Genomic DNA, 26,525 nt, shown 5'->3' on the forward strand with positions numbered 1-26,525 from the left:
TACCTCACTCCATCGTGTTTCGTTTACACATGTTTCCCATTTGAACAAATCTACTACATTGAACCATCCACCATGCCACTCGTTGTCCCAGGAATCAACAGCTCATTTGGCGATAAGTCCGAGTGGGTCAACAAGCTGATGGGCAAGACGATCAGCGACACTACTAATGAGACAGTACGTCACCTTTGAGAAATCATCGAAATCAAATATGACATTCTAACCGTTCCATAGTCTTTTGCAAAGAAGGATCTTCCTGAATCTCACCGGGTGTTGAAGCCAGGTGACGCGAAGACCATGGATCACAATCCAAACAGGTAAAGCCTCATTGCAAAGTGCCGTGAAGCCAATGACCATGTTGCTGACGGTGTACGATTGAACATAGACTTAACATCCTTGTTGATGATGCTGGAGAGGTGCATGATGTGAACTACGGTTAGAGCTAAGATATATTTACTAAGCCTGGTGGCTCAAATCACAAGAACAAATTGAGCCAATTGAATATCTATTACTTGAAAGTCTATTGATGTCCTCAAATTAGCATCTTGTATGGGCTAACTCACTCGGCCTTCCATCTGAGTAGAGTAAGGGAGTGTCGCGGGAACACATATTGTCCACTTCCAGTCCAGGTCGACTCTTGGATCGCCACTTCTTCTTTGCCGTTCAGATTTGTCACGGACAGATCGCCCGCGGTGACCGTGAACACAGCTACTTCTCCCTGGGCTCCCTCAACATGACTTTCCAAGTCTCGGGAGTCGTGAATATTCACCACAGCAACATTAACAAACCCATCATCTCCTACAGTGGCACTTACATCTAACCACGGCGTATCCTTGGCACTTCGAATCCACTTGGGCGATGTCTCACCCTCGTATGTTCCACAGGAAACATGACTGGCCACGGTCCAACCACGCATATATCGTGAAAACAGCCAAAGCGGCCACCAGGTGGTCTGCTTGGTAATTCCCTCTGGGGTAGTCATCAAGGGCGAGATGACATTCACGGTCTGCGCGATACACGCCATGCTAACATCCTTGCTCTTTCGGACAAAGACATTCAACCAGACGGCCACGGCGAGCGCATCGGAGAGCGTGTAATTCTCTTCGGCACCTAGGCTCCCCTCTGCGCGGATTGGATCCCACACGTTCCACTCGTCGAAGCAGATCGTCGGGCGGAGTTGCTCGGGAGGAACTTTGTTTACAACCCTGGCAAGGTCAATCAAAGCGGACGTAATTTCAATTGCGCGCTCGGCGGCGAGTGGCGCTGTCACGTTGAGGAGGTGGGATGATGAAGACGTGTAGAGATGGATGCTGTGCATGTCAATCAAAGGGACTGAGCTGGTTGACAATGCGGAGTGGGCAGGTACAAGACACTGATTTAGTGTGTAGTAATCCCACGAAGCAGTGCCATCTTGGCCGCAGAGGATCAATATCAGGGTGGGATCCAGGAGTTTGAGAGCTGTAAGAAAATCATATTAGCGCGATTGTTCTGGTAGTATTGAAACGAAGCATTACCTTTAGCCCATTGGATTGCCTTGTGAGCATACGCTTCCTTGGTCATCTGCTCGACCTGCCAAGGACCCCAACACTCGTTTCCGAGGGCCCAGTACTTGACCTGTTCAGGGTGTTAGATCGTTGCAGCTGAAAATTTTGCACTTATTACATACATTGTAGGGCTCCTCACGACCGTTCTTTCTTCGTAGATTGGCATAGTAAGTATTGCCCGTTCCATTGCAGTACTCAACCCAACCCAAGGCTAATATTGTCCAACATCAGCATGTTGTATCAAAGTCTTAAATAAGAACGTACCCTCATCCAAGGTACCGGTACCAAAGTTGAAGCAAAGGTACGGCTCCGTGCCCAGAGCTTCACACCATTGCATGAACTCGTCAGTACCAAATTGGTTCGTCTCGGTCCCGAGCCAAGCAAGTTCTGGTCTTTCGACAGATCGACATCAGCAAAGTTCCACCAAAGTTAATGTGATATGAGAACATACCTTGCTGGCCGTTGGTTCTTAGGACCAATACCATCGAGCCAGTGATAGGTCGCACAAAAGTTGCCACCAGGATATCGAACGACAGGGATGTTGAGCCCCTTCAACGCCTCCAGGACGTCTTTGCGGAATCCTTTCTCATCTGACAGTGGGTTTCCAGGGTCATAGATTCCACCGTAGATACACCGGCCCATATGCCTAAGAACTAGTCAGTTTATGTCATGAGACTGGAAGAAGTTCAAGATGCCTTACTCGGTAAAGCCGGCGTAAATGTTTGGGTTGATCTTGGAGATGCGTCTCGATGGGTGCACAGAGATAAGAGGCGTCTCATGATCATCCAATTTGGTAAAGGTCGTCATTGTTTGCACAAATGATTTTGTTTCTACTGTTTGGGTTGAGGCGTCACTTCTGGCTAAATATGCGATTTAGCTTGGATCCAAGGTCGCGGTTCACTTTAGGGAAAAGGTATTTGAAAGGCACGATTCAAGGTAGACAAGTAAGAAGCAGATGTATACTGATCGCAGATAACCTATCGAAATAACCGAGGGTTCAGGCCTTGAAGCGGCAAAACTCCTGCGGGGGAACTGTCGTGAGATCCGGATGATGACCCCTGTATTAGCCCTAGTAGCCCTAGCAGCGTCTGGGGTGGCTACCGGAAACACGAGACGAAGCCCTTAGTTAGCTTTCTGGATCAATGATAGATCAACAGACCAATGAGTCGCAGTCTAGCTTTAAAATGCCCCCGGCATGAGAGGAAGGTAGGAGATATTCCATCAATCACAGACGAGATCACGCGCCACATTTATTTGCCAATTCCTCCCCGCATGCTTGCAACTCGTCATTCCGGACCATTTCTAGCAAAGGACAAAATATGAGAAGTGATTGGTGAAGCAGTTTCCGCATTCCCCATGTTTACACCACGCGATGTTAGCCCAGTTCAAGCCTCGACTTCCCCGAGTATACGATTCTCCGAAGTCATGGCTAATTGCATGGGTTTCTCTGTATATGTAGAGAAGATTCCCCGGAGAATTTGTGGCATGTGGAGGTAGATCTTCATTCCCCATATTCTTCGATATAATATCCACTCTCTAAACCATGCGTCTCTCGCCGTCGTGGTACCAGGTATGAAGGGACCACTGCATTGAGAAGACGGAGCTCATGCTTTGATATAGTTCCTGGTCGGTGTCTTTGCCTCTCTTGGATCATTCCTTTATGGATGTATGTCACCAATTCCCTACGTGACACGCGGAATCTAATAAATTCGCAGATGATCTGGGTGTAATCGCTGAGGTGCTCGTCTGCCAATCATTTAAAGCCAAATTCGAGGCAGATGATACCCAAACGTCAGTCCCATAACATATGGAATATGGGAATATCTAACGACTTTGCAGAGGATTAGTCGTGTCTTTATTCACGGCTGGCGCATGCATCGGTGCCGGACTTGCGGGCGCCAGTGGTGATCATTTAGGTAGACGACGGACCATCTCATTGGGATGTTTCATCTTCACTCTCGGAGGTGGTCTTCAGACCGGTGCGAGGACAATTGCCTATCTATACAGCGGACGATTCCTGGCCGGGTTAGGGTATGTGATTTCTCTCAAAACAGATACCCCAATAAGCACTAATCAGATTAATTCTTAGTGTCGGTTTCCTCACAATGATGATTCCTCTATACCAAGCCGAGATCTGTCACCCCAGCATCCGTGGTCGAGTTACGGCCTTGCAGCAATTTATGCTCGGTATTGGAGCGCTCTGCGCTACATGGATTGGTTATGGAACATACACCGGCTTTGCAGAGGATAACAATGCGCAATGGCAACTGCCTCTCGGTTTGCAAATTGCCCCTGCTGTATTTTTGGGTCTTTTGATCTCTTTCTTCCCTGAGGTAGGGTCTGATTTCCATCGGGTGAACTCCAATAACTGATGTTTATCCAGTCGCCTCGATGGCTTATTGACCACAACCGCACCGAAGAGGGATTGCGCACATTGGCCAAGTTGCATGCGCATGGTAACGAAAACGATGCTTGGGTCCAGGCAGAATTCGCTCAAATTCAGGAGAGCATCACGTTTGAGCATGAGAACGAGGCGAAGTCATATGTCGAGTTGTTGACCAATCGCTCCTCGTTCCGTCGGTTGTTCCTCTGCTGTGCATTGCAAGCCTCAGTAAGTGTACAATGACTTACCACTGCCAAGATATGTCAGCATAGAATCAATCAGCTAATATGATTTCGTGCATAGATACTACTCACCTCAGATTTATGGTCAAATCGGTATCTCCAACGAAGACACCCTGAAGTATCAGGCAATTAACTCTATCATCGCGTTGGTCGGCCAGTTCCTGTGCATGATGTTCATTGATCGCTTCGGCCGTCGCTGGACTCTGATCAGCGGCAATCTCGGCAACATGGTGACCTTCATCGTTGCAACCATCCTACTCGCAAAGTTCCCTCCATCGACCAACAACAACGGTGCGCATTGGGGTTTCATCATCATGACTTGGCTGTACAATTTCTCCTTCTCCGCAACCTGTGGTCCTCTGTCCTGGATTATCCCAGCCGAAGTGTTCGACACTCGCACACGTGCCAAGGGTGTCTCGATTGCTACCATGCTTTCGTTTGCTTTCAACACGATGATCGGCCAGGTCACGCCCATTGCAATGACGAACATTGGCTATCGTTACTATTTCGTATTTGTCATCTGCAACTTCACCAATGCGCTCTTCTTCTGGCTTTTGCTTCCAGAGACTAAGCGCGTTCCTCTCGAGGAAATGAACCAGATGTTCACGAATGCGCCATGGATCGTGCCCGGAAGTCGCAAAGAAGATTATATGACTCATGACCTGGAGCGGAAGGTTGAGGAGCAGGAAGTGAAGCATAATGCGTTGCATGTTGACTAGAATAGGAACAAGGGGAAGGACTGTAGGGGACATCGTTGGGGTTGCATGTGTGGAGAGCTCAGTTGTGATATTGAGATACAATAATGAAGTTGTTACCCGTGGAGAAAAATGTTCGTAAAATCGATCGGCCTTGTAATATGTAAGAGAAGGCACTAAAATAGATGACTTGAGAAGGTCAACAAATTGGATATGAGAGATGATCTATAGATACTAATGAGAGGCCAAGCCATGCCCTCTTATTATACCTGTAGAGACATTGCTTATTCAATCATTAATTTGATCTACATCATACAATGCTAAGATAGATTTTGTGCTAACTCGAGGTCATTCATGGATGTTGTTCCATCATTCAGAATCTGAGCTGTATCCTGCCAAGCCAAGCGAAACTGGGACTGGTTTTGTCGGGATTTTGGACTTTATTTGCCCCTCCTCTGTGTCTGTTACCACCTTGGGCTGTGTGGCAGTATTTGTGGTTTCGGGTGATGTGGCAGAAGCAGCAGGTGTGGCTTGATCGGACTTGGAAGTCCCTTGATCCAGCTTCTTGGTACTTGAAATACCAGATCCAGGCTGTTTCTGCGAGTCTTTCCCATTCTGTGTGTCCTTCTCAGCAGTAATCTCGGTGACTGAAGCTTTACGCTTCTTCCCTGCAATCAATGAGTTCTTGTGTTTATCGCTCCGTCTCTTGCGAGCCAGTGCGGTCCATTCTTCTCCTTGTATGGGTGCCTCCGACGAGGTTGATTCAAGCAATGCTTTCTGCGCCTTCTCGCGCTGTCGGCGGAAGGATTCAAGTTGTTCCGCTGTCTCCCTCTTCACAGCAGCCTCCTGGGCACGTGTTGACTCGAGAACAGAATCCAGGAAGTCGACTTCATCTTCATCCAGGGATCGAAACTGGTTTTTGAGACGCGATTTCTCTTCAAAGGCTTCTTGTTTGGCCACTGTATGATAACCGAGGAAAATCACCCTAACATGTTAGCCAGATTCCCGGATGAATTGTCCACTACTCTTCTTTGTTCGCGCAGACGGGGGCCAGGTATCCGAGTTGGGCTCACTTTTATTGCGCTCCAGCACCTCGAAGAGACTTTTGCCCTCATCCTGCTTCCCTATTTCGGCCTTCCGTCTCCGCTCCTCCTCTAGCTCCTGCTGCACTCTAAGCCACTCATCGTCCCGCTCGATCGGCTTCTCATTTGTTCCGGATGAAACGAAACCCGATGACATAGTGATCGGGCTGGGTAAATGGGTCGTTATGGATCACGGGATGGAGCACTGGGAATGGTCGGTCGGAATGCGAAATTATCCGGCGACGGGGGTACCGATATGGGACGTGGGGTGGACCGAAACACGGGATGAAAATAAAAGAGATTCGAGAAGTTCCTAGAAAGTTGAGGTTTCAGGTAATTGTGAGACCCGGACAGTTCGGAGAATTGCAAGAATTGGAGGGGTGGATCTTAATTGGAAGATGTGGACCAATATGAGTTGCATTTAGCCAGAATGCTGTCTCTTGCCCTGTCACGGTGGAACTGGATATAGCCAGTCGGGTAATTCGTGATCACTTCATCCAAGGACACCCAATTTGTTGCGAATACGACAGAAATCAAGAGAGATAACGTCCAATATCCTTCGATCTAAACCCCCACTCCCCCCTCTCTCATCTCCCCCACGACATCATCGCTTGCTCTTGGACCTGCCCACTTTAAATCTGCTTACCATATAAAGCCAAGGTGCCTCTTGATAGTCTTTTTTTAAAAAATTCATTCTTGCGGCTTTCAAAATACAGCAAAATGTCGAACCAACACACCGAGTGAGTGCCTTACAATGCAATGCAATACGCCTCCCCTCCCTAGCCATTGCATTAACGCTTACCTCTCTCTTCAGGAAGACCTATACCCTCAACACTGGCGCCAAGATCCCCGCCATCGGCCTGGGAACATGGCAGTCCAAGCCTAATGAGGTCCGCGAGGCCGTGAAGAACGCCCTTCTCGCCGGTTACCGCCACATTGACACTGCTCTGGCTTACGGCAACGAGGCTGAGGTCGGTGCGGGTATTAAGGACTCCGGCGTGCCCCGCGACCAGATCTGGCTCACTACCAAGCTAGACAACCCCTGGCACAAGCGCGTCACTGAGGGCATTGATTCCTCTCTCAAGGACCTTGGCACCGATTACGTTGACCTCTACTTGATTCACTGGCCCAGCTCCACCGACCCCGAAGACCTGTCTAAGCATCTGCCTGACTGGGACTTCATCAAGACCTGGTAAGTGACACCAAGCATCCACTTCCAAGGTTAGTGGGGAACCATTGCTGACTCCTCATGTCTACCACAGGCAAGAAATGCAGAAGCTGCCCGCCACTGGCAAGGTCCGCAACATCGGTGTCTCTAACTTTGGCATCAAGAACATGGAGAAGCTCCTGAATGACCCCAGCTGTAAGATCGTGCCTGCCGTCAACCAGATCGAGCTGCACCCCAACAACCCATCCCCTAAGCTGGTCGCCTACAACACCTCTAAGGGTATCCACTCCACGGGTTACTCCTGCCTGGGCTCAACCAACTCTCCCCTGTACAAGGATCCCACTCTCCTGCAGATTGCGGAGAAGAAGGGCAAGACTCCTCAGCAGGTACTTCTAGTTTGGGGTATCCAGAAGGGCTGGAGTGTCATTCCCAAGTCCGTCAGCAAGTCTCGTATTGAGGGCAACTTTGACATCAATGGTTGGGACTTGACTGCCGATGAGGTGAGCCAACTCGATAACCTGAAGGACCGCTTCAAGGTCTGTGGTGACGATTGGCTCCCCGTCAAGGTATTCTTTGGCGATGACGAGTAAATATGTCTAAAATTATGAATGTTTTATGAGTACATAGGCTTTAGATACCAAAAGAGTCTTATTGACACCCAAAAGCTCAATATTATTGGTGAAACTTGCGAGATTTCAGAATCCACTGCGATGTCGTCATAGTACCAAACATAACATACCAAGCAAACTAGGCAAACATAGTCATTTTGGTCACGCCGGTGGCGGGGCACAGCCACTGCGGAGCCTCGGGTCTGAGGCGGAGAGATAAGGGTGTATACCCGTGGACCCCGGCGTCATCAGGCATCCCTCCTGTCTTCTCAGCATCCATTCCCACCATCTCCATCAAACTATTCATCGCTGAGACATCACCATGGCACCTTCAGCAGGGCACCTGCTGCTTCCTAAATTTTGGAGGGCAGCACGGTATGTCTCCCCTTTTCTGTCGCCATAGCGAGTTACAATGGATCCATTGACTGACATCCTCCTAGGTTCGCCTACGAAAAGGCCTCCAAGGCTATACGTAACAAACTGCCAGAGCCTACACAGTATTATCCGGTGCGGTATCAACCCGCCTATGCCCGAATCAACCCTCGTCAGCCAATCAGCCGTGCCGCTGCCATTCGTCAAGCCCGTAGTCGCCACTTCTCGACCCGTGCTGGTGCCTTCACCGCTGCGATTCGATCCGGACTAGGGGGCAATAATGCCGCCCCCCGGAACACCTCTCGCATTGTGTCTAATATCAGCCGACTCAGCAGCCGTGCACCTTTCGCTTCTACCCTTCGTCCCAATCTGACCGGCGGCACCCTTGGCCGGACTGCAGGAGGATACGCTGCTGGAGCTGGCCGTTTTGGTGGAGCTAGATACTTTTCCCATGGCCCTGCTGCCCCAGCACAAGTTATTCAGAATGTGTCTCAGGGCGTCCGTGCTTTCTTTCTTTCTGGGCAGAAAGTTCGCTTCGACGGCATCGATCCACGCACCGGAGAGAAGCGGTATAAGTCAGTCAGCGCGCTACAGGATCAGGCGGAAAGAAAGATGAATGCCAACCTGCACAACGCACCTGGCTCGTACATTGACTTCCAAGTTTCCCCGACCATCACTGCACTCAGTGCCGTTGGTGCTCTCGGTAACCAGGAACGCTCCTCGTGCGACTCTCTGAACTCCGAGGGCCTGATGGATCTGCTCTCTGCCGATTTTGCCCGTGCTTTGAAGGATTTCTCCGCGGTAATGAACGACCTGAAGCGTCTCTCGTCACTTGGTGATCTCCCGATCTCCCTTCACGACCGATCGACTATACGGGTGCGCTTCCCAGGCTGTGATGCAGAAACTGTAGAGCAGCTGTGTTGCGAGGTCGGGATTCAGCGAGGCCGAGTCGTGCAGGATGAAGATTTCGATATTCGCACTGGCGCTGATTTGGCTCTCTTGTTCCCTTTTGCACCGAGCATTGCCTCTTCGTCCGACACTGACTATTACTTCGAGAAAGCCCCAAAGTTGCAATCGCAGTATCCACCGGACCTTGACTGGCAAGGGATGATGACACCAGAAAGCTGCACGCCATCGTCACCAAGTGGCAGCCGTGATTCGGGCAATGCTATCAGTTTCGAGGACAGTGAGCTATTTGGTGCTAATCCATGGATATCTTCGACCAAGAGCTACTCTAGTATTAACATCAGTGAGCTTGGAGATCAGCATTTCTTCCCGGAAATCTCCAGCTCTGGTCAACCCGACAGTAACTCTGCATATGAAGGTATTGAGGGAATTTACACGTTCCTAGCTGAGTGCGATCAAGCCAAGCGTTGACGAACACACTCATATTGGGCCATACTTTTCTACTATTAATGTTTTTTATCTCTCGGGGTTTTTTCCTTTTCCTTTTTTTTTCTTTGGTACATATCTCAGGCTGAGACCGGGACTATATACATGACGACGCAGATACCACTCCACTCTTTAACACACTTCTTTCAGTGTTACACTTGCTCAATTGAATGAATCAGATTGAAACTTGCTTGTTCGCTTTATGTCACTGGTGGCCTAGTACATCGAGGACCGGTCAGCTATAGAAGCGATTGATTTCTCTCAATCCTCTTTGGCTTTTCAAAATAGCCCTAGAAATAGCCACTCATGTCATTTCAGCCTGCACACCTTCGTCCGGCCTCTTGGACCATTACGGCCTAAATGATTGTTTCATATAAAGACAGGCCGGCTGAAGAATGCGCCACGGTGCGGGGTCCGGGGGATGTGAATAATGTGGCTTGCCGAAAGGAAATGGCGTTTTTTCTTGGCTTGGACTTTTCATTATGTCGATATGTCAGGTCTCTGGAGTAATCCGTATTCTATTGCAATGGATTCTCGAAATTCTTCCTCCTTTGCCTGGGCGAAATCAGCTTGTTTTGACACCCTTCCTGCTTCTGTTTGTGATTTTGTCTTAGGGAAGGATCCTTATGCGCTATGTTAGCAGTCGATCACAGACGAGCAGCTTAACCTTACAACTGGCGCAAGCCTAATATGGTCCTCCCGCGCCGAGTCTGGGGAGGATCGACGATGAGTGTCTCGTTTGGGGACGGGGGATCAATTCCGCGCTGATGCCGGGAGTTTGATATTACATCAACCTTCCTCTCCTTGACTATCTAGGCAATTAATATTAGTTTCAAGGCTACGGACTATTTAGTGCGATATGAGCTATGTGCCATCGAACCCGGATGACACAGGTTTAGCCAGATTTAACCACGTGTTAGGGCAGAAATTGCTTGTATGCCTTCTCTGTTATACATGTGTGTCTTGGCAATGTCTGGAAATGGATTGAACGGAGATAGTTCTGATCTCTTATAGAATAGCTTGATACAATGTAGCGTTGGCTTCGGGTTTCCGGTTTCAATCCCGGCAAGGCCAACAAGGCAATCTTGCTGGGGTATATAAATTTATCGAATTCTCCCACAACTGTTAACAAGATCACAGGAAAACGAGCAAAACTCGAATTCATTGTTTCAAGATCATCAATATGCAATTTCTTCTTCTTCCATTCGTACCTCTGCTGGCTTCTTCCGCAGCGGCAGCTGCAATATCCAGCGCAGCTAGTCCAGCTGTCACCGCTGCAGCTTCTGGAAATCCCTTCTCAGGGTACCAGCCTTATGCCAATTCGTATTATGCATCAGAAGTCTCATCCTCAGCCTTGCCATCAATGACGGGGGCTGCCAAAGCCGCCGCAAGTGCAGCCGCTCAAGTTCCGTCCTTTTTCTGGCTGTGAGTTCATTGCACTGGTATTATATATCCCTCGGGCAAATACTCAGATTGCCTTATAGGGATACTGCAGACAAGGTACCAACAATGGGCGAGTTCTTGGCCGACATCAGGGCCAAAAACAACGCCGGTGCTAGCCCACCGATTGCTGGCCAATTCGTCGTTTACGACCTGCCTGATCGTGACTGCGCAGCATTGGCTAGCAATGGAGAGTACTCTATCGCGAACGGTGGTGTTGCGAATTACAAGGCGTACATTGACTCTATCCGCAATGTGTTGGTCGAATACTCTGATATCCAGACTATCCTTGTCATTGGTGAGTATACCTTGCTGATTGATGGCTTCCCGCACGGCAATAGTGATTGCTGATATTTTTTCTAGAGCCTGATGGTCTGGCTAATTTGGTTACCAACATGGCTGTGTCGAAGTGTGCCAACGCACATGACGCATACTTGGAGTGCACCAATTATGCCGTCACACAATTGAACTTGGCCAATGTTGCCATGTATCTTGACGCTGGTAAGCATCTTTCCTCGGTCCTGGAAGGCGACAATCCCCTTGCGACAAGTAAAACAGCGAGAATTATCTTTATTTCTGTTTAGCCAACCGCTCAGTTATGTCATTTTATGTGGCGTCATGAGAATAATGCAGCCATCTCTCATCTGTATATGCTTACTATTAACATAGGACACGCGGGATGGCTTGGCTGGCCTGCTAATCTGAGCCCAGCAGCTGAGCTCTTCGCCAACGTCTACAACACTGCCAATAAACCTGCAGCTCTGCGCGGACTTGCCACCAACGTTGCCAATTACAATGCCTGGTCTCTCTCTACATGCCCATCATACACCTCTGGCGATGCCAACTGCGATGAAAAGAAATACGTCAATGCCCTTGCGCCCCTGCTTAAGAATGGAGGTTGGGAAGCCCACTTCATCACTGACACCGGTATGTAATCAAGAAACTTTAAAACAGCATCAGATCAATCACCTTCTTCTATGGGTCAAAGATCTCACGCTGAATGTTTTGGTACAGGCCGCAATGGAGTCCAGCCCACCCAGCAAAATGCATGGGGTGATTGGTGCAATGTCAAGGGAACCGGATTCGGTGTTCGACCAACCACGGAGACAGGTGATGCCTTGACCGATGCCTTTGTTTGGGTGAAGCCCGGTGGTGAGAGCGATGGTACTTCGGATTCCAGCTCGGCTCGCTATGATGCCTACTGTGGGTATAGCGATGCTCTTCAGCCTGCTCCTGAAGCTGGCACGTGGTTCCAGGTAAGAGTGCCCCGATTGAAAGTGATTATTTCTACAACACTGACGACTTCGCAGGCATACTTCGCCCAGCTTGTAGAGAATGCTAACCCGTCTCTTTAAGTCTTTGGAATCGGCAAATATAGGTTCCAGGGCTAGCAGCTACCCAGGCAGCGAATGCTGTGCTTTGTGCTGATTCTCTGTGTTCCCATTTGATAGTACCTCTGCCGGGAGGCTTAGACCAATAAGCAGATGACCAAATGCTCATAAGATTCTGGATGATCTCGAGGCTATTCCCAAGATCTATTGTTTGCCAGCATGTGGAGTAGATGACTATATATTCGACTATCCATTCATTGATGAAGATGCCATTTATAGACAACGTCGATACCGCCTTCACAGTTAGGTGTGCACGTGCACGGGTAGATCAATTGCCAAAAGGCGGTCTGAATATCAAGCAGTATCCTGACCGCCCGGTAGGCGAAGAGCATCGATAACGAATTGCGGGATATCTTGTCCACTACCACTTCCACAACTTCAACTTGCGCCAATCCTTTGACAGAGCCTCTTGTTGTTCTTGATATCATCAGTGAATATAAGCCCATCTGCATTCCTCAGCTGTGCAGCTTTGGGTGCTTCAGTGCCCCGGGCGTAATCACCCCACACCAACACTCTGAGAGACAAAGAGCGAGAGTGCACACCCTGTCATGGAGGACTTCAATAGTGAAACTGATAGTGATTACACCAGCTATTGGCGAGACTGGGTAAGTGAATTTCTTTTCATCGCAATCTGATTTCCCTTGAGAAGTGAGGCGTTACGGCTGGCGACAGGGCCACCGTGGGTTGGAATCGAATGGAGCACAGCGAGGGGCTGCCGTGACCCGGACAAATATCGAGCTTCGTAGCGTGTTGCTGCGACGATTGTGACTTGACGATATCGTGTCTGTCGTCCTGGCGATATGAATACAGCCTGCCGCGACACAAATACCATGTTCTCCTCTCCAATCTCTTCTCCTTCTCACATTTGCATCCTGTTCGGCTCTTATTTTTGCTTTACTGGATTTCCACTTCATCATGGTGTCTTGGCTGTCTCCACAAGTTGTCCTTTTCTTCGTGGTCTTCTTGGGCGGCGCAGCATCTGCGCTGTTCCAACGCGCGTCTTGGTACGCGGACCATGGCGATATGGATTCTTGTTTCTTGTGTGTATCGTTCGCGATCACTTCGGTCTACTTTTACGTCCATTTGCTCTGCATTTACGTCCAGATATCATTGGAAGTTGATCTAGCCAGGTTTGATCCAAATGACCCCAATGGTCCCCGCGGCTCTCCTGGCTCGGATTTTAACCCCGGTGGACAAAATAAACCACCCAGTGGCCAGTCACCCCAACCTTCACGGCGTGGCCCTGCGCGTGGAGGGTCTTCCACGTCCTCGCGTTTCTCCGATTCCCCTCTGTCTAGTTACAGAAGCCGTGCAGTCTTATTCATGATTATGCTAATCGCAATCATGTATTTGCAGTTTGTCTCATCCCGTGGTAACGAATACTTCTGCGAGATTGACGAGGACTACCTAACCGATCGGTTCAACCTCACCGGTTTGAACACCGAAGTTCCGTACTATCAGTACGCCCTTGATCTTGTGACCGACGTTTTCGATCTTGATGCCGACGACGATCTGCGTGAGCAAATTGAAAAGTCTGCCCGTCACCTCTATGGCTTGGTTCATGCCCGGTACATTGTTACCACTCGTGGTCTTGCCAAAATGGTATGTTGAAATTCGGAACTTGTGTGCATGTTGTTTCCCAGACGAAAGTACTAACCTCCGTGCAGCTTGAAAAGTACAAGAAGAGCGACTTCGGAAAGTGCCCACGCGTGATGTGTGATGGGCATGCTTTGCTTCCTCTTGGCGAGTCCGATCTTCCGAATGCCAGCACCGTCAAGCTGTACTGCCCCAAGTGCGAAGACATCTACAACCCGAAGTCGTCACGTCACTCGTCCATCGATGGTGCGTACTTCGGTACCTCGTTCCACTCCATTCTTTTCCAGGTCTATCCGGCCCTCAATCCCGAGAAGAGCAGCCGTCGTTATGAACCCCGGATCTACGGCTTCAAGGTGCACGCCGCAGCTGCACTTGCTCGATACCAAGACAACCAGCGTGAGGATCTCAAGTGGCGTCTCGCCGAGGTCGATATCAACCACAGGTTCATCGAGGATAGCGAGAGTGATGACGATGCATTCGAGTACGACGAAGATTATGTTGAAGGCCACGTGGAGCAAGTCAAGAACGACAAGCTCTTCGGTGATGCAGCTTCGCTCGCATGAATGTCGCCAAGTACTCTTGAGTGACATGGATTCCATTCCCATATTTCACGGGCAACATTTCGGCGCAACGAGGGATACGTGGTATGCTTGTGCTTTTCTTCGGGTGTTTTCACGAATGACGGCGTTCGGTAGATCGCAAGGATAATTTGCGATGGTTTTTTTTTTCTCCGACTTCGTTTGTACCTATCACCTATCTAGTCCATTCGGGACTCAATTGAAACCACATGACTCAATTGAAACCACATAACTTTTATCAGATCTCTTGCAATGGAGATGGTTGCTAGGTTTATATGGCCGGGATACTAAGAGATAATAAGTACACGTATATTATTCCGGGTACTATTTGCAGCCGCCGCTTAGAATGTTGAACGATTGGGTACTTCCTCAGAACTACAGAGCCAGTCCCATTTCATGCAATTGTTCGAATGCAAACGTCACCGCGCGAGCCAGTTGCTCGCCGTTCTCCCATGCCTCATCATGAGCACCGGTGATCGATAAGATGCGAACCCGTCTATCACAATTTGAAGCTTCCTGCACGGGTATCTGTGCCTCTGCCTTCTCCCAGTTCCTCAAGGTCTTCTCCATGACCTCTATCTGAGGCGCGTCCACCAACCCATCGTCCTTAGAATACGCCAGGACAACCAACCTTCCAGAATTCCACCCGCCTTCCACTCCCCGAGAGCCAGTCACCTTCGCCGGCGATACTTCATCCCAGAGCATCTCATCCGCCCCAAAGGCCCCCTCAATAAACTCCTGGTATGCCGAGATGTCAGCATGCGTATCCCGCAGCAGTCGCAGGTCGTAGATACCCGCCACACTGACGATGGCAGTGGGTTGCACTGGTGCTGTAGTTGGCAGGGAACCGGAAGGGCCAGGTATAGCGACGGTCTGTTCCCGATGACCAGAAACCGTGCCCATCACAGCTTGGAAGGCCAGCGTTGCGCCGCAACTGTGGCCAACCAGGATGTATCGCGTACCGAACCCGTATGTATTCTGGAGGAATGAGAGCGCTGCCTCTACATCGGTGATGTGGTCAGGGTGTTTCGCATTCTGGAAATCCTTCGGGGCGGTATTTGAGTCTTGTGGGTGATTTGGGTGAGCGCTGAGTCGGTACGAGATCGAGGCGAATCCGGCAATGGGTAGATCTCTTTCGCGAAGTATAGATTCCGCTGCACTGAAAGAGGTTGATGTAACCGCTGGATCCCGCCAGGCACCACCGTGGATGAAGCTATAGAAGTACACCAAACGTTAGTATTGCTTTCGGATAGGACTGTGATGGGGACCCGTGTACATCACCCAGTAGCCATCTTTGCGTGGAGCTAATGTTGTGACGGCAATACTTTGTAGATTATGGTCTTGGCCATAGACAATAGTCTGTGTTTTTGAGTGATCCGACATGTTGCCTTGCGGAGTTCTACAACATCTCTTGATTTATGGGGAAGTGGGACATGTCGATAGATTACGGGCAGGCTAGGAGCTGTTGCCATTTGACTGACATGTTGGAGGTAAAAATTAGCTTCGTCTTCCAATATCCGTCACAATGTCCTTTAAGTCACTTTGTTCGTTCTTCTTCCCGTCTCATGTATTGTTTAAGACCTCTGGTCGAATGAGAATTCCCCGATGAGTCCATGGTGGTGTAATATTACTGTATTGCCCCTCCATCTACTTAGTGGAAATCTGTAACATATTTCGTTGTGTATTGGTATCACGCTAAGCCCAATCAGGAATTAATGGTCCCTTTCACACAAACCCTCCAAGTCCACCGTCTCGACCTTAACAACCGCCCAACTGTTGCAATCTTTCACAATGGCCGAGTGAGTGATGGTCTTTTTTGATCAGCAAGAACATGATGCTGACCGACTTGCAGAATTCCAGTCCCCCTCGCGGCCGTTCAGGTCGAGGCCTTGGTATGGTCTCCCCGACGAAAATCTCCCCCAGTCCTCGCCAGCCAGAAATACTGACGTCGGGTATTCCAGGTGGTGATGAAAATCATCAAGCACTGCTCCCAGACCTTCCCCTCCACTGCAACCGGCGCAATCGTCGGTATGGATGTCGATGGCACCCTCGAGATCACCAACACTTTCCCATTCCCCGTCGTCGAAGTTCCCGCCGAGTCGCACTTTGACAACGCCGCTCCCAACCCCGCCGCTGCCGCTCCTCGTGCTAAGGCAAACGCCGCGTACTCCGCAGAGATGATTCGCATGCTGCGCGAGGTCAACACTGATGCCAACAGCGTCGGATGGTACACCAGCGCCAACATGGGCAACTTCGTCAACATGAACGTGATCGAGAACCAATTTTACTACCAGAGCCAGCTGAATGAGCGCACAGTCGCACTGGTTCACGATGTCAGCCGCAGCGCCCAGGGCAGCCTCAGCCTCCGTGCCTTCCGCCTGTCGTCCAAGTTCATGACTGCGTTCAAGGAGAACAAGTTCACCTCCGAGGAGTACGTGCAATGACCTAGTCGATTTATAAGATTATATGAGCGACATGAATATTGACAGAATTGCAGCCTCCAAAAGTCCAACTTGCGCCACCCCGACATCTTCGAGGAACTGCCCGTCAAGCTCCACAACTCCCACCTGATCACTGCTTTCATTCACCAGTTGCAGTGCCCGATTTCCACAGCTTCCACTGAGCTCCCTTCCTCCCTGGCTGCCCTTGAGTCCAGCCCCTTCAGCAAAAACTCCACCCTTACCCCCAACCTCGACAACCTGTCCCTCAGCATCGATCCCTTCCTGGAGAAGAACTGCGATCTCCTCCTGGACAGCATCGAGACCCACAACACCGAGGTCAACAACTACCAATACTACCAGCGTGTGCTCGGCCGCGAGCAGCAAAAGATCAACGCCTGGAAGGCGAAGCGCGCACAAGAGAATGCCAGCCGTGCCACTCTCAACCAGCCCCTCCTCCCCGAGGACGAGTGGCAACGTCTGTTCAAGCTCCCCGCCGAACCCAGCCGTCTGGAGAGCATGCTCAACACCCGCCAGGTGGAACAGTACGCGCGCCAGGTCGACAGCTTCGTCTCGTCCAGCACGGGCAAGATGTTTGCCATCAAGGGCAACCTGCTGCCCAACGAAACCTCGAACTAAACGTTGATGATTGCGAAGGGGAGACACGACGCTTCTGGTATTGCATGACCTTTTTACGGCGTAGGGAGGGAAAATGTTCTCTATTTTGGATGTTAATATGACTTCCTGTTTCTTTTTTCTTCTATGAGCGGAGCTGAGTCTCTGGGAATTATACTCCTGCTTTGTATCGACTTGTATTCGATCATAGAAGGAAATCTTATTTTGTTTAGAATATAACAAACACATTGAACAGGTCAATTTCTCATGTACCTTTTTTTTATTTCAAAAATAGCATAATCTGTGGATGGAACAAAGTGATCTAAGACAAATATAAGGTTAGATTAATCTATGAAATCGTATATCTATGAATACTCACATGCATGCATGCATCATAACTACCATGTGTCTGGATGACTCCAGGGATTTTGAATTTCCAAGGGAACTGCAGCCTCAAGCTCGTCGGCGACTCTGAGTACACAGACGGGACTAATATTTCCCAACAGGGTGGCAATCGCAGTGTAGAAAATAGGCTGAAGAGCACAGCAAGTCCGATGGAAGAGAGTGTCACCAACAATATCCGAAGCCTCGATGCAGCCAGGCGTCATCAGAGAAAGCTCTCTAAGCTTCTCAGCCACCTGAAAGCGAAGACCGGGCTTAGATCGAAGCTGCATGATCTGGGCATGTAAAAGGTCGAGGAAGTAGCTCCGGTCCTTACAGTAGATACTGTCGGGAGCAGGGATATCCATGGTGAAGGGTCGATGGGAGTGATAGAGGGGGAGTATGGATATGTGGGATCCGTGAAGATTGTGTTGGAGACACTGTTGCTTGGTGACAGAATTTCGAGGTGGGATGGAAGCTATTTATACAGTTCGAATAGTTGACTTCAAATACTCGATGAAGCACAGCTCGAAAGATGAGAACAATATGAATGTAAAAGATCCTTTGTTTACATCTTCTCTTAGTTCTCGGATCAACTTGCACACGAAGGCCATTGTACTCAAGAAGGGACTAGACAAAGCAAAAAGACATTGGCTTTTACAAATATGAAGAATACTAGGCATTGAGTAATTTATTCTCATCAGGAATCATAATATACAGAGGCTTGTCATATAGTTGAGCAAGGCTATTGACACTTCGAAGGATGACATGATGTTACTTGATTTGATGTTACTTAATATACTATGTACACATGTGAAAATACAACGGCCTGGTACCTTTCCATCCCTGACTAGCGATGTGTCGATTAATATTTATTCTGTTCCTTTCGCCGATCGTATGTCTCGACTACCATGCTTCCCCAGTGAGCTTCAATGGAAGGTGAAGCAACCGATAACCGAAATTCGTTGGCGAAGGAAGTCGTCCCGCTCGAATGTTAATCTGCAAAGATTGGTGAAGCAGCCTGGGTGCTGCCAGTCCTGCATCACGTTCCTTTCGCAAAGTCACAAACTCTTCTTCGCTGATACCATCTTTCAGATGTTTATTCAGCTTCTTGTGATCCTGTACACTCACCCAAGGAACGGGGTCACTGCGTCCCTCTGGTGGATAATCATGACCTGTCCAGATCTTGAAGTGGTCAGGGAGGCTTAGAAGCTTGCGGCCCGAACGAAAGAGGTCGTTGGCATCGCCGCCGGGGAAGTCACAGCGTGCAGTGCCGATGTCCACATGGAAAAGAGAATCACCGCAGAATAGATTATCTGGTAAATCTTGTTAGTAATTGTTTAACGAGGTCATTATTGTTGGTTGATAATCACCTCCAACCATGTAACCAAGATGATCCGGTGTGTGGCCAGGTAAATGAATAGCCTTTCCTCTCAGGTTCCCAATAGTGAAGGTCTCATCGTCGTCGAAAAGTACGTCAAAAATGCCTTCATATTCCACTGGTGGAACGCCATATCTTTCGGCAAACAATCTTTGTACTTTTTCAATACGCTTACCAATGCAAATGGGCGGCTTAAGATTTTGATCCTGGGCAAGACGTTTTTGAAGGTAAGATGATGCAGTCAAATGATCCGCATGAGCGTGCGTTTCGAGAATCTTATCGATCGTATAGCCCTTTCCCTTGATAAGAGAAAGCAGGGAATCGGCTGCGTGAGTAGTCACGGCCTGAGTAGCAGGGTCATAGTTCAGGACTGGGTCGATGATGACGGCTGTTGATGTTGAGGGATCGGCGATGAGATACTGCCATGTTCCAGATGTGGGTTCAAAGACATCATGAATCACAGGCTCGGTATATATAGTGGATGCAGTGCTGTATGTGACTTGGCGTGGGATTAGATGTTTGGTCGGGGTAGAGAAGGAACGAGGCGAGAATGGGCGGTTCCAGCTATGAACCGTCTGCCCTTTTTGTGATTGACGCACTGTCCCCTTGATTGAAGCGACGTTTCTCGAAGATTTTGCGGTATGAGATACACTTGTCCGTGTCGCTTTTTGGATATGACGCAATTGTCTCAAGTTGGCCAGCATTGAAGTTCCAATTGGCCTGCTAGACAATCTGAAAAGGTCTGACGACCATTGCCAGCCGATGCTTGATGATTGCTGCTTGAAGCTTATCATGATATTCCGGATTTGAAGAACAAAATGTGGTGAGGAATGTCAGAGCTGTCGCGGTGGTCATACTTGAAAGGCGTGGGTCGGCGACTCGGCGAGCATATGGGTCGCCGATTGAAAGAGTCATCACAACTCCATGTTCAAGGTTTCTTGCACGGACTATCGAATTCGAGGAACATATGATGTTGTTAGCGAAGTAGATTGATTTAAATACTGTTGCTAACGCTTCAATCCCATATGTTAAGGCGAATCAAAGTCTATAAGAATCGAATCCGTATGCACGACCGCAGTCATAAAGTGAGAGATAGAGAGATACTGAGACACTTCAGAGTCCAAGAAGGACATTGAAACATATCTGAAGTAAACAAACATCATTGTAACTACTCCGTAACTACGGAGTACTTTCTTTCACCTATGGGAACCCCGAAAGTATTCGGCGAAGAAAGGCCGAAACTCCCCGATATCGGAACGAGTTAATCCGAAAATCACGACATCATAAGATCAGCTGTTTTAACTACTTCAGGGCTTTTTTTTTGTCACATTTTGAGCCTTACATTCCAAGATGTTTCAGCGTCGCACAGTGCTTGCTGCCAAGCGCTCTGTCGCTCAATGGAGGAGTCTCGCAACCGCGTCTCCCGTGAGCTCTGCGCGAAACCACAAAATTGTAGTGGTCGGCGGTGGTTCTGCTGGTCTCACCATCAGTCACCAGCTGCTGCACTCTGGCAAATTTGCACAAGATGATATTGCTGTGATTGATCCAGCCACATGGCACAACTACCAACCCGGCTGGACACTGGTTGGCGGTGGCCTCAAGGACAAAGAGGAGCTACGTAAGCCATTGAAAAGCTTGATTGATCCTAAGTTCAAGTTTTATAACAATGGTGTTGGCTCCTTTGCCCCCGCTGAAAACTCGCTCACTCTCGAGAATGGTGACAAGATCAACTACGAGCAACTGGTTGTGGTGCCCGGTATTAGCATCAACTATGGTGCTATCAAGGGTCTCCCTGAGGCTCTTGCAGACCGGAACTCAACCGTTTCCACAATCTACAGCTACGACACATGCGACAAGGTTTTCCGCACCATCGAAAACTTCCGCGAAGGCAATGCTATCTTCACTCAGCCAGCCGGTGTGATCAAGTGTGCGGGCGCTCCGCAGAAGATCATGTGGCTTGCTTTGGACCACTGGAAACGAGCTGGCCTCTACAACCCTACCAGCCCCTCTGAATCACCCATCAAGATCAGCTTTGCCACCGGCCTACCCGTGATGTTCGGTGTGCCCAAGTACAGCGCCGTCCTCGAGCAGATGCGGAAGGACCGTGGTGTTGAGGGATTGTTCCAGCACGATCTCGTTGCCATTGATGGCAAGTCTGCCGTTTTTGCTTCTCCTGAGGGAGAGGTCACCAGACCATTCGACCTGTTGCACGTTTCCCCCAAAATGGGTGCTTACGCCTTCGTCAAGAACAGCCCTCTGGCCAACGAGGCCGGATATGTCGACGTGGACGATAACACCACCCGCCACAAGAAATTCCCCAATGTCTGGTCTGCTGGTGATGCTTCCAGTTTGCCTACATCCAAGACCGCGGCAGCAGTCACTTCTGAAGCCCCTGTTCTCGTTCGCAACCTTTTGCAAAGCATGGAGGGCAAGGAACTCGATGCTTCTTACGATGGATACACCTCGTGCCCGCTCTTGACTGAGTATGGCAAGGTCCTTCTCGCTGAGTTCAAGTACGGTGGAGTACCCAAGGAGACATTCGGAAACTGGTTTGGTATCGACCAGGCTGAGCCCCGTCGTTCGTTCTGGTATCTGAAGAAGGACTTCTTCCCTTGGGTGTACTTCAACTACATGGTCAAGGGTAACTGGGGTGGACCGAAGGGCTGGCTATAGGCCGTGTACATTATCCCTATGTTGCAATACGATGGCAGTACCTCGGGGTTTTTTAATCATTAGGGGTTGTACAAAAGAAAAATGAAATCATTGAGCAAAATATCTCGACAGTCCTAAGTGCGTTCAGTCTAATACAAAGTTAACTTGGGTGGATATGCACGTGACCATATCACCAATGACATCATAGCTCATCATAGGTCGTTATCGATAACTCGTTATCGATCAGCGAGTGAATCTTTAGTGGAATTCTTGTCTTGAATTACATTCTTCTCTTTCGAAATTTAAGTCTTCGACATGTCTCTAGGATAGAAATCTGACCTCTGTTGCTCTGCATCTCTCCATGTACAACACTCATTCCGATATTTGGGTCGTGAGTCTCACCCGATCAAAGCATCTCCAGTATACTTTCCTATTCTCACCACTAACTGGTCATATTCCTCAATAGGCAGGCGCATTTGCCGCACTCATAGTCGATTTTATCGCCTACCCCTTCGACACACTCAAGACCCGTGTCCAATCCCCAGACTATGAGAAGGTCTTCAAGAATGCGCGCACAGGAGCAGTGCGGCGCAATGTACTCTTCCGAGGATTATACCAAGGTGTTTGGAGTGTGGTCTTCACAACAATTCCAGCTTGTATGTGTTGGCTCTTGTTGATGAACAGGGAACTAGGAATATCACCACTAACGATCCTATCAACGACAATCTAGCTGGCGCATTCTTTACCACATACGAAGCTGTGAAGAGCATTATGTACAATTCCTCAAAAGAAGCATCCACGAGCATGAACGGTGGCAAGAGAAGCTCACCCGATGGCTCTTTGAACAGTCTTCGCTTGCCCTTCACACATTCCCTCCCTACTCCAATTATGAATGCAATTGCCTCTTCGGCCGGCGAGATGGTATCATGCCTCATTATCACGCCCGCGGAGGTACTGAAACAAAACGCACAGATGGTTCAAGGCTCCCATGCGGACAAATCCGCCATGCGACAAGTAATCTGGCGATTCCAACATCATCCTTGGCGCCTATGGAGTGGGTATACGGCACTGCTTGCTCGGAACCTCCCAAACACAGCTTTACAATTTCCACTCTTTGAGTATGTACGATCACACCTGATTAACCGACGAAGACGATTGAAAGCGACTCGGATGAACACTGGTCAACCACCATCGGAAATCAAGGATCAACTAGTCGAACGGGCCGGCTTGACGGGTATAGCTGCGGCAATTTCAGGCACGATCGCGGCGACAGTTACTACTCCAATTGACGTTATCAAGACTCGACTGATGCTTTCGGCAAGTGATGCTGCTAGTTCCCAACATAAAAGTACTCAGGCTGGTACTCGGGGCAATGAGGCGATATCTTCGGATGTGCGGAAAAAAACTAAACCTGGCAAGACTCTCATTTCTGTCGGTCGTGATATCATACGATATGAGGGTGTCCGTGGTTTGTTCAAGGGCGGACTGATACGGGCTGGTTGGACGGCGATTGCACTAGGCCTTTATCTCAGCCTGTATGAAGGAGCCCGGTTTTATCTAGAGAATCGACGGAAGGAGCGCGAGCATGTCAGTTAGAGACTTGGAAAGCAAGCTGGTGGCGGGGATGAAGGGATCTAGTGAGAAGAGCGGTGTTAAAGCCTTTCGTTTCGCTGCCGTCTCAGTGAGAATATTCATGGCTACTCGACTCGCAAATTTCCATCAACGACCCTAGAAGCCCGGGCTTGGAAAAGGATATTTCTTTGTTTTCTAAGGTTCTGATGTGTCCCTTTGATTCCATTTTGAAGACAAAGAACAAAGACGGGACCTCAACTTTGTGAAGCACATTGTATTTAGTCTCCCGAGACTGTTCTGGATAAAGAACAAAGGTAACAAGAGCAGAAGGGGTGTCTTTGAGTTCAGGTAGAATAGTGTGACCAAGGCTTCAATTATATAAATCATATTCCCACCTTGCACGTAATCGTAGGTCCATCCCCTACTAGTGTGTTTCGATTCATCTATTCAATCCATTTAAGCGATTACAAGATCGATCATGCCAATTCCATCTGGACATCAAGGTCTGGACATCCCTATGATTACCGACGAAGACTGGGATGCAGATGACGAGGACTCTGGTTCAGATACTACTTCCGATAGCTTTGACTTGGTGCCGATGTCGACGGCACTGAAACCAGAAGATAAAGTCCGAGGCTTATGTACCAACCCATTGTTTCATTTCACGGTCCACCGTGAAGAACATACGTTTCCAGGCCAGTGCGGTAAATCTGATGGCTGGATTAACACATCTCATTTTCTCTGGACCATGTGCGCTACACTCGCGGATTCAGGAACCGATCCGGAATGGGCAGCGACATTCGAAGAATGGCGACCCCAGTGGAACAAAATCCAGGCGCAGGTGAAGAGATTCGGATACACTCACTTTTCTTCTGAGATCGCTCCTGCACCGGTTGATCTTGTGTTGGTCCAATTCTTTGGATGGGGGTATAGTGGAGAACCCAGAGAGTTTGAGATTGAACAGGAGGACCCAGATAGTGTCTATGACTGCCAGGATATGTGGACCTTTTGGCGATACATTATTGAGACGCCGGCAAGTCAGATTCGACAGATTGTTGTTTGCCTCAAAGATACTGCGAGGCTTGTTGGCTCTGAGTAGAATGTCCGTAAGATACTTTGAGAATCTGCACATGTGAGGGATAATCCTTGCCGTTGAGTCAAATTTGTTTTTAATACTTGCTCATAACCCACCCCTCTTCCTTAAATTTCAGTACCGCCTTCCTGATCTTAGTACCACTCAGAATTCTGCCATGCCATGTATTCTGCCTACTTCTGGTTTATATAGTAAAAAGACATGCATTTCGATTAGAAAAATCGTATATTCTACTTGATACCTATAGAGTTAAACCCCTTGCTGGATAAGCAGTTAATAAAGCAGTTTATGATAAAGCAGTTGACGATGAAGCAGTTGATATAGGATATGACAGAAGTGACTTATTTTTTTTAGTTGCTTACATACAAACCATAGGTACCTGCTGTCTTGCTACTATCATATGCCGTTTGGAATAAAAGCGGTAACTATACAAATTAGGGCGCGGTACTCCGTAAGAAGCAAGTGTCGAGGCAGGTGCTCAACCAAATTAGGAAGGCGGTACTGAAAATTCAGGCAAGGGGGCGTGTGAGCATCTAAGGGGGTATGAGCAACAATTCCCTATTAGTATCTCACCAAATTACGATATTCTCACGTAAGAAGTATACGAGTGATCTCGACGGCCGCAGGTCGGCGAGATAGTCGTTGCGTACGTAAGACTCTCTGGTTTATACTTGCTACGCCTCGCTCCGCAATTATCTGATGCCTAGTCACATACATGTTCCATGTGCTTATTTATGACTATGTGTACCGGATTCTCCCTGGTGGTGGGGGTTTCCTATTCGGGCTGCCGCCGCTTTATGAGAGCGCTCAGACTCAGGCTCTCAGAGTAGATATCATCATATGCTATATGTTTGCTTGCTTGCTTGCTAGTTGGTTAACGTAATTCCCGGCCAAGCTGCGCAGCCCAAGACACATAGTAAAAGCGATAAATAACAACATGATATTTCAACAACGGTTGTCTACATGAGCTTTTCCTTCTAGTCTAATGCTTTTTATATGACATCTTGCTACTTATTGGGTTTAGGAGGATTTGATAAATTAATGACTGAGATATATATATTTCAAGGGTTCAGCGACATAGTTTTCGATACCATAATGATATAAGTTCTCGATTTATTCATAACTGGGATATGATACTAAAAATGCTTATCAATTGCTATCGGCATATAATGGAAATGAATAAGAGCGTTGGTTGTTGAGATATCATGTTGTAATTTGTCGCTTTTACTATGTCTCACTCGGCCGGGAATTACATTTAACTCACATGGCCGCTTAATCATTCTGTTCATACCGCCTTCCTATTCAATACTTAAGGGCTTTAGGAAGCCTCACGTGTACATACGCCTTCCTTCGCCGAAAGAAATGCCCAACCTAGAGAACCTACTGGAAATTATGTTTACGATCGCAAATGAATTGAAGAAGACCCGAGACATTAACTCATTGGTTCGAGCAAGCCGTTATGTGTTACAATCTGACTGCACTCCTGTATCGCACTGAAACGTTCGGTCATTCTGAAGTAAAGCAGGCCTTGCTTGAAAGCGCTCAGATTGGTTTGGGTTCTCTGAAGCCGGTCCCGGAAGGGTGGCAATACATCCAGAGGATTTATCGGACCATCCCACCCAACCTTCCCAAAGTCTCCACTTCACACCTGAGCTCTAGTAAGATGTGGAGATCATAAGTTCAATTAAGAAACCCATGAATGTATGAATGTATGAATGTCTTGAAAGTCTCAACACTATGTAGAAAAGTCAAAGGTTCTTGAAGAGATCGACTACCAGATGTTCTGCCATGATGCAGTGTAAACAAATGCAACTGATACAACCAACAACCACGACCATCATGCACGCACTCCATAGCATATTAGTTGAGCCAGTTATCCCTGCTGCTAAGAGTTTTTGTGACACA

General features: G+C 48.5%; 16 protein-coding genes across 16 annotated transcripts; 11 read left to right on the forward strand and 5 right to left on the reverse strand.

Moving 5' to 3' along the window:
* Window positions 1-72: 72 nt before the first annotated feature.
* LCP9604111_4822 (uncharacterized protein) lies at window positions 73-437 on the forward strand (the record flags this gene model as incomplete). Its single annotated transcript, XM_039072564.1, has 3 exons — window positions 73-174; window positions 232-314; window positions 383-437. 3 exons carry the CDS (start codon window positions 73-75, stop codon window positions 435-437), a joined length of 240 nt encoding a protein of 79 aa, XP_038929312.1.
* Window positions 438-556: 119 nt separating this feature from the next.
* Window positions 557-2,348, reverse strand: LCP9604111_4823 (alpha-N-arabinofuranosidase; the record flags this gene model as incomplete). The annotated part of the gene is made up of 6 exons (XM_039072565.1): window positions 557-1,455; window positions 1,512-1,611; window positions 1,664-1,752; window positions 1,806-1,933; window positions 1,993-2,187; window positions 2,242-2,348. 6 exons carry the CDS (start codon window positions 2,346-2,348, stop codon window positions 557-559), a joined length of 1,518 nt encoding a protein of 505 aa, XP_038929313.1.
* A 736-nt stretch (window positions 2,349-3,084) lies between these two features.
* On the forward strand, window positions 3,085-4,299 carry LCP9604111_4824 (uncharacterized protein; the record flags this gene model as incomplete). The annotated part of the gene is made up of 7 exons (XM_039072566.1): window positions 3,085-3,111; window positions 3,162-3,207; window positions 3,257-3,332; window positions 3,381-3,572; window positions 3,631-3,874; window positions 3,925-4,152; window positions 4,228-4,299. The coding sequence occupies 7 exons, from the start codon at window positions 3,085-3,087 to the stop codon at window positions 4,297-4,299; spliced, it is 885 nt and encodes a 294-aa protein (XP_038929314.1).
* A 37-nt stretch (window positions 4,300-4,336) lies between these two features.
* On the forward strand, window positions 4,337-4,885 carry LCP9604111_4825 (uncharacterized protein; the record flags this gene model as incomplete). The annotated part of the gene is made up of 1 exon (XM_039072567.1): window positions 4,337-4,885. The coding sequence occupies one exon, from the start codon at window positions 4,337-4,339 to the stop codon at window positions 4,883-4,885; it is 549 nt and encodes a 182-aa protein (XP_038929315.1).
* Window positions 4,886-5,230: 345 nt separating this feature from the next.
* LCP9604111_4826 (PSME3-interacting protein) lies at window positions 5,231-6,100 on the reverse strand (the record flags this gene model as incomplete). The annotated part of the gene is made up of 2 exons (XM_039072568.1): window positions 5,231-5,820; window positions 5,935-6,100. The coding sequence occupies 2 exons, from the start codon at window positions 6,098-6,100 to the stop codon at window positions 5,231-5,233; spliced, it is 756 nt and encodes a 251-aa protein (XP_038929316.1).
* Window positions 6,101-6,663: 563 nt separating this feature from the next.
* gcy1 (putative glycerol dehydrogenase Gcy1) lies at window positions 6,664-7,701 on the forward strand (the record flags this gene model as incomplete). Its single annotated transcript, XM_039072569.1, has 3 exons — window positions 6,664-6,683; window positions 6,758-7,135; window positions 7,206-7,701. The coding sequence occupies 3 exons, from the start codon at window positions 6,664-6,666 to the stop codon at window positions 7,699-7,701; spliced, it is 894 nt and encodes a 297-aa protein (XP_038929317.1).
* A 340-nt stretch (window positions 7,702-8,041) lies between these two features.
* Window positions 8,042-9,468, forward strand: LCP9604111_4828 (uncharacterized protein; the record flags this gene model as incomplete). The annotated part of the gene is made up of 2 exons (XM_039072570.1): window positions 8,042-8,094; window positions 8,160-9,468. The coding sequence occupies 2 exons, from the start codon at window positions 8,042-8,044 to the stop codon at window positions 9,466-9,468; spliced, it is 1,362 nt and encodes a 453-aa protein (XP_038929318.1).
* Window positions 9,469-10,666: 1,198 nt separating this feature from the next.
* cbhC (putative cellobiohydrolase) lies at window positions 10,667-12,278 on the forward strand (the record flags this gene model as incomplete). Its single annotated transcript, XM_039072571.1, has 6 exons — window positions 10,667-10,908; window positions 10,968-11,221; window positions 11,287-11,424; window positions 11,593-11,850; window positions 11,938-12,179; window positions 12,234-12,278. 6 exons carry the CDS (start codon window positions 10,667-10,669, stop codon window positions 12,276-12,278), a joined length of 1,179 nt encoding a protein of 392 aa, XP_038929319.1.
* A 951-nt stretch (window positions 12,279-13,229) lies between these two features.
* On the forward strand, window positions 13,230-14,473 carry LCP9604111_4830 (casein kinase II subunit beta; the record flags this gene model as incomplete). Its single annotated transcript, XM_039072573.1, has 2 exons — window positions 13,230-13,916; window positions 13,982-14,473. 2 exons carry the CDS (start codon window positions 13,230-13,232, stop codon window positions 14,471-14,473), a joined length of 1,179 nt encoding a protein of 392 aa, XP_038929320.1.
* Window positions 14,474-14,863: 390 nt separating this feature from the next.
* LCP9604111_4831 (arylformamidase) lies at window positions 14,864-15,871 on the reverse strand (the record flags this gene model as incomplete). Its single annotated transcript, XM_039072574.1, has 2 exons — window positions 14,864-15,701; window positions 15,765-15,871. The coding sequence occupies 2 exons, from the start codon at window positions 15,869-15,871 to the stop codon at window positions 14,864-14,866; spliced, it is 945 nt and encodes a 314-aa protein (XP_038929321.1).
* A 408-nt stretch (window positions 15,872-16,279) lies between these two features.
* LCP9604111_4832 (putative eukaryotic translation initiation factor 3 subunit EifCh) lies at window positions 16,280-17,565 on the forward strand (the record flags this gene model as incomplete). Its single annotated transcript, XM_039072575.1, has 4 exons — window positions 16,280-16,287; window positions 16,341-16,380; window positions 16,450-16,919; window positions 16,986-17,565. 4 exons carry the CDS (start codon window positions 16,280-16,282, stop codon window positions 17,563-17,565), a joined length of 1,098 nt encoding a protein of 365 aa, XP_038929322.1.
* Window positions 17,566-17,939: 374 nt separating this feature from the next.
* LCP9604111_4833 (uncharacterized protein) lies at window positions 17,940-18,290 on the reverse strand (the record flags this gene model as incomplete). The annotated part of the gene is made up of 1 exon (XM_039072576.1): window positions 17,940-18,290. One exon carries the CDS (start codon window positions 18,288-18,290, stop codon window positions 17,940-17,942), a length of 351 nt encoding a protein of 116 aa, XP_038929323.1.
* A 538-nt stretch (window positions 18,291-18,828) lies between these two features.
* On the reverse strand, window positions 18,829-20,097 carry LCP9604111_4834 (MBL fold metallo-hydrolase; the record flags this gene model as incomplete). The annotated part of the gene is made up of 3 exons (XM_039072577.1): window positions 18,829-19,238; window positions 19,296-19,421; window positions 19,479-20,097. The coding sequence occupies 3 exons, from the start codon at window positions 20,095-20,097 to the stop codon at window positions 18,829-18,831; spliced, it is 1,155 nt and encodes a 384-aa protein (XP_038929324.1).
* Window positions 20,098-20,653: 556 nt separating this feature from the next.
* On the forward strand, window positions 20,654-21,976 carry LCP9604111_4835 (NAD(P)/FAD-dependent oxidoreductase; the record flags this gene model as incomplete). Its single annotated transcript, XM_039072578.1, has 1 exon — window positions 20,654-21,976. The coding sequence occupies one exon, from the start codon at window positions 20,654-20,656 to the stop codon at window positions 21,974-21,976; it is 1,323 nt and encodes a 440-aa protein (XP_038929325.1).
* Window positions 21,977-22,316: 340 nt separating this feature from the next.
* On the forward strand, window positions 22,317-23,551 carry LCP9604111_4836 (putative mitochondrial carrier protein; the record flags this gene model as incomplete). Its single annotated transcript, XM_039072579.1, has 3 exons — window positions 22,317-22,346; window positions 22,422-22,611; window positions 22,686-23,551. 3 exons carry the CDS (start codon window positions 22,317-22,319, stop codon window positions 23,549-23,551), a joined length of 1,086 nt encoding a protein of 361 aa, XP_038929326.1.
* A 454-nt stretch (window positions 23,552-24,005) lies between these two features.
* Window positions 24,006-24,626, forward strand: LCP9604111_4837 (uncharacterized protein; the record flags this gene model as incomplete). The annotated part of the gene is made up of 1 exon (XM_039072580.1): window positions 24,006-24,626. The coding sequence occupies one exon, from the start codon at window positions 24,006-24,008 to the stop codon at window positions 24,624-24,626; it is 621 nt and encodes a 206-aa protein (XP_038929327.1).
* Between the last annotated feature and the right edge of the window lie 1,899 nt (window positions 24,627-26,525).

The sequence above is a fragment of the Penicillium roqueforti genome, assembly GCF_015533775.1.
Source record: "Penicillium roqueforti strain LCP96 04111 chromosome Unknown scaffold_10, whole genome shotgun sequence".
Lineage (NCBI taxonomy): Eukaryota > Fungi > Ascomycota > Eurotiomycetes > Eurotiales > Aspergillaceae > Penicillium > Penicillium roqueforti.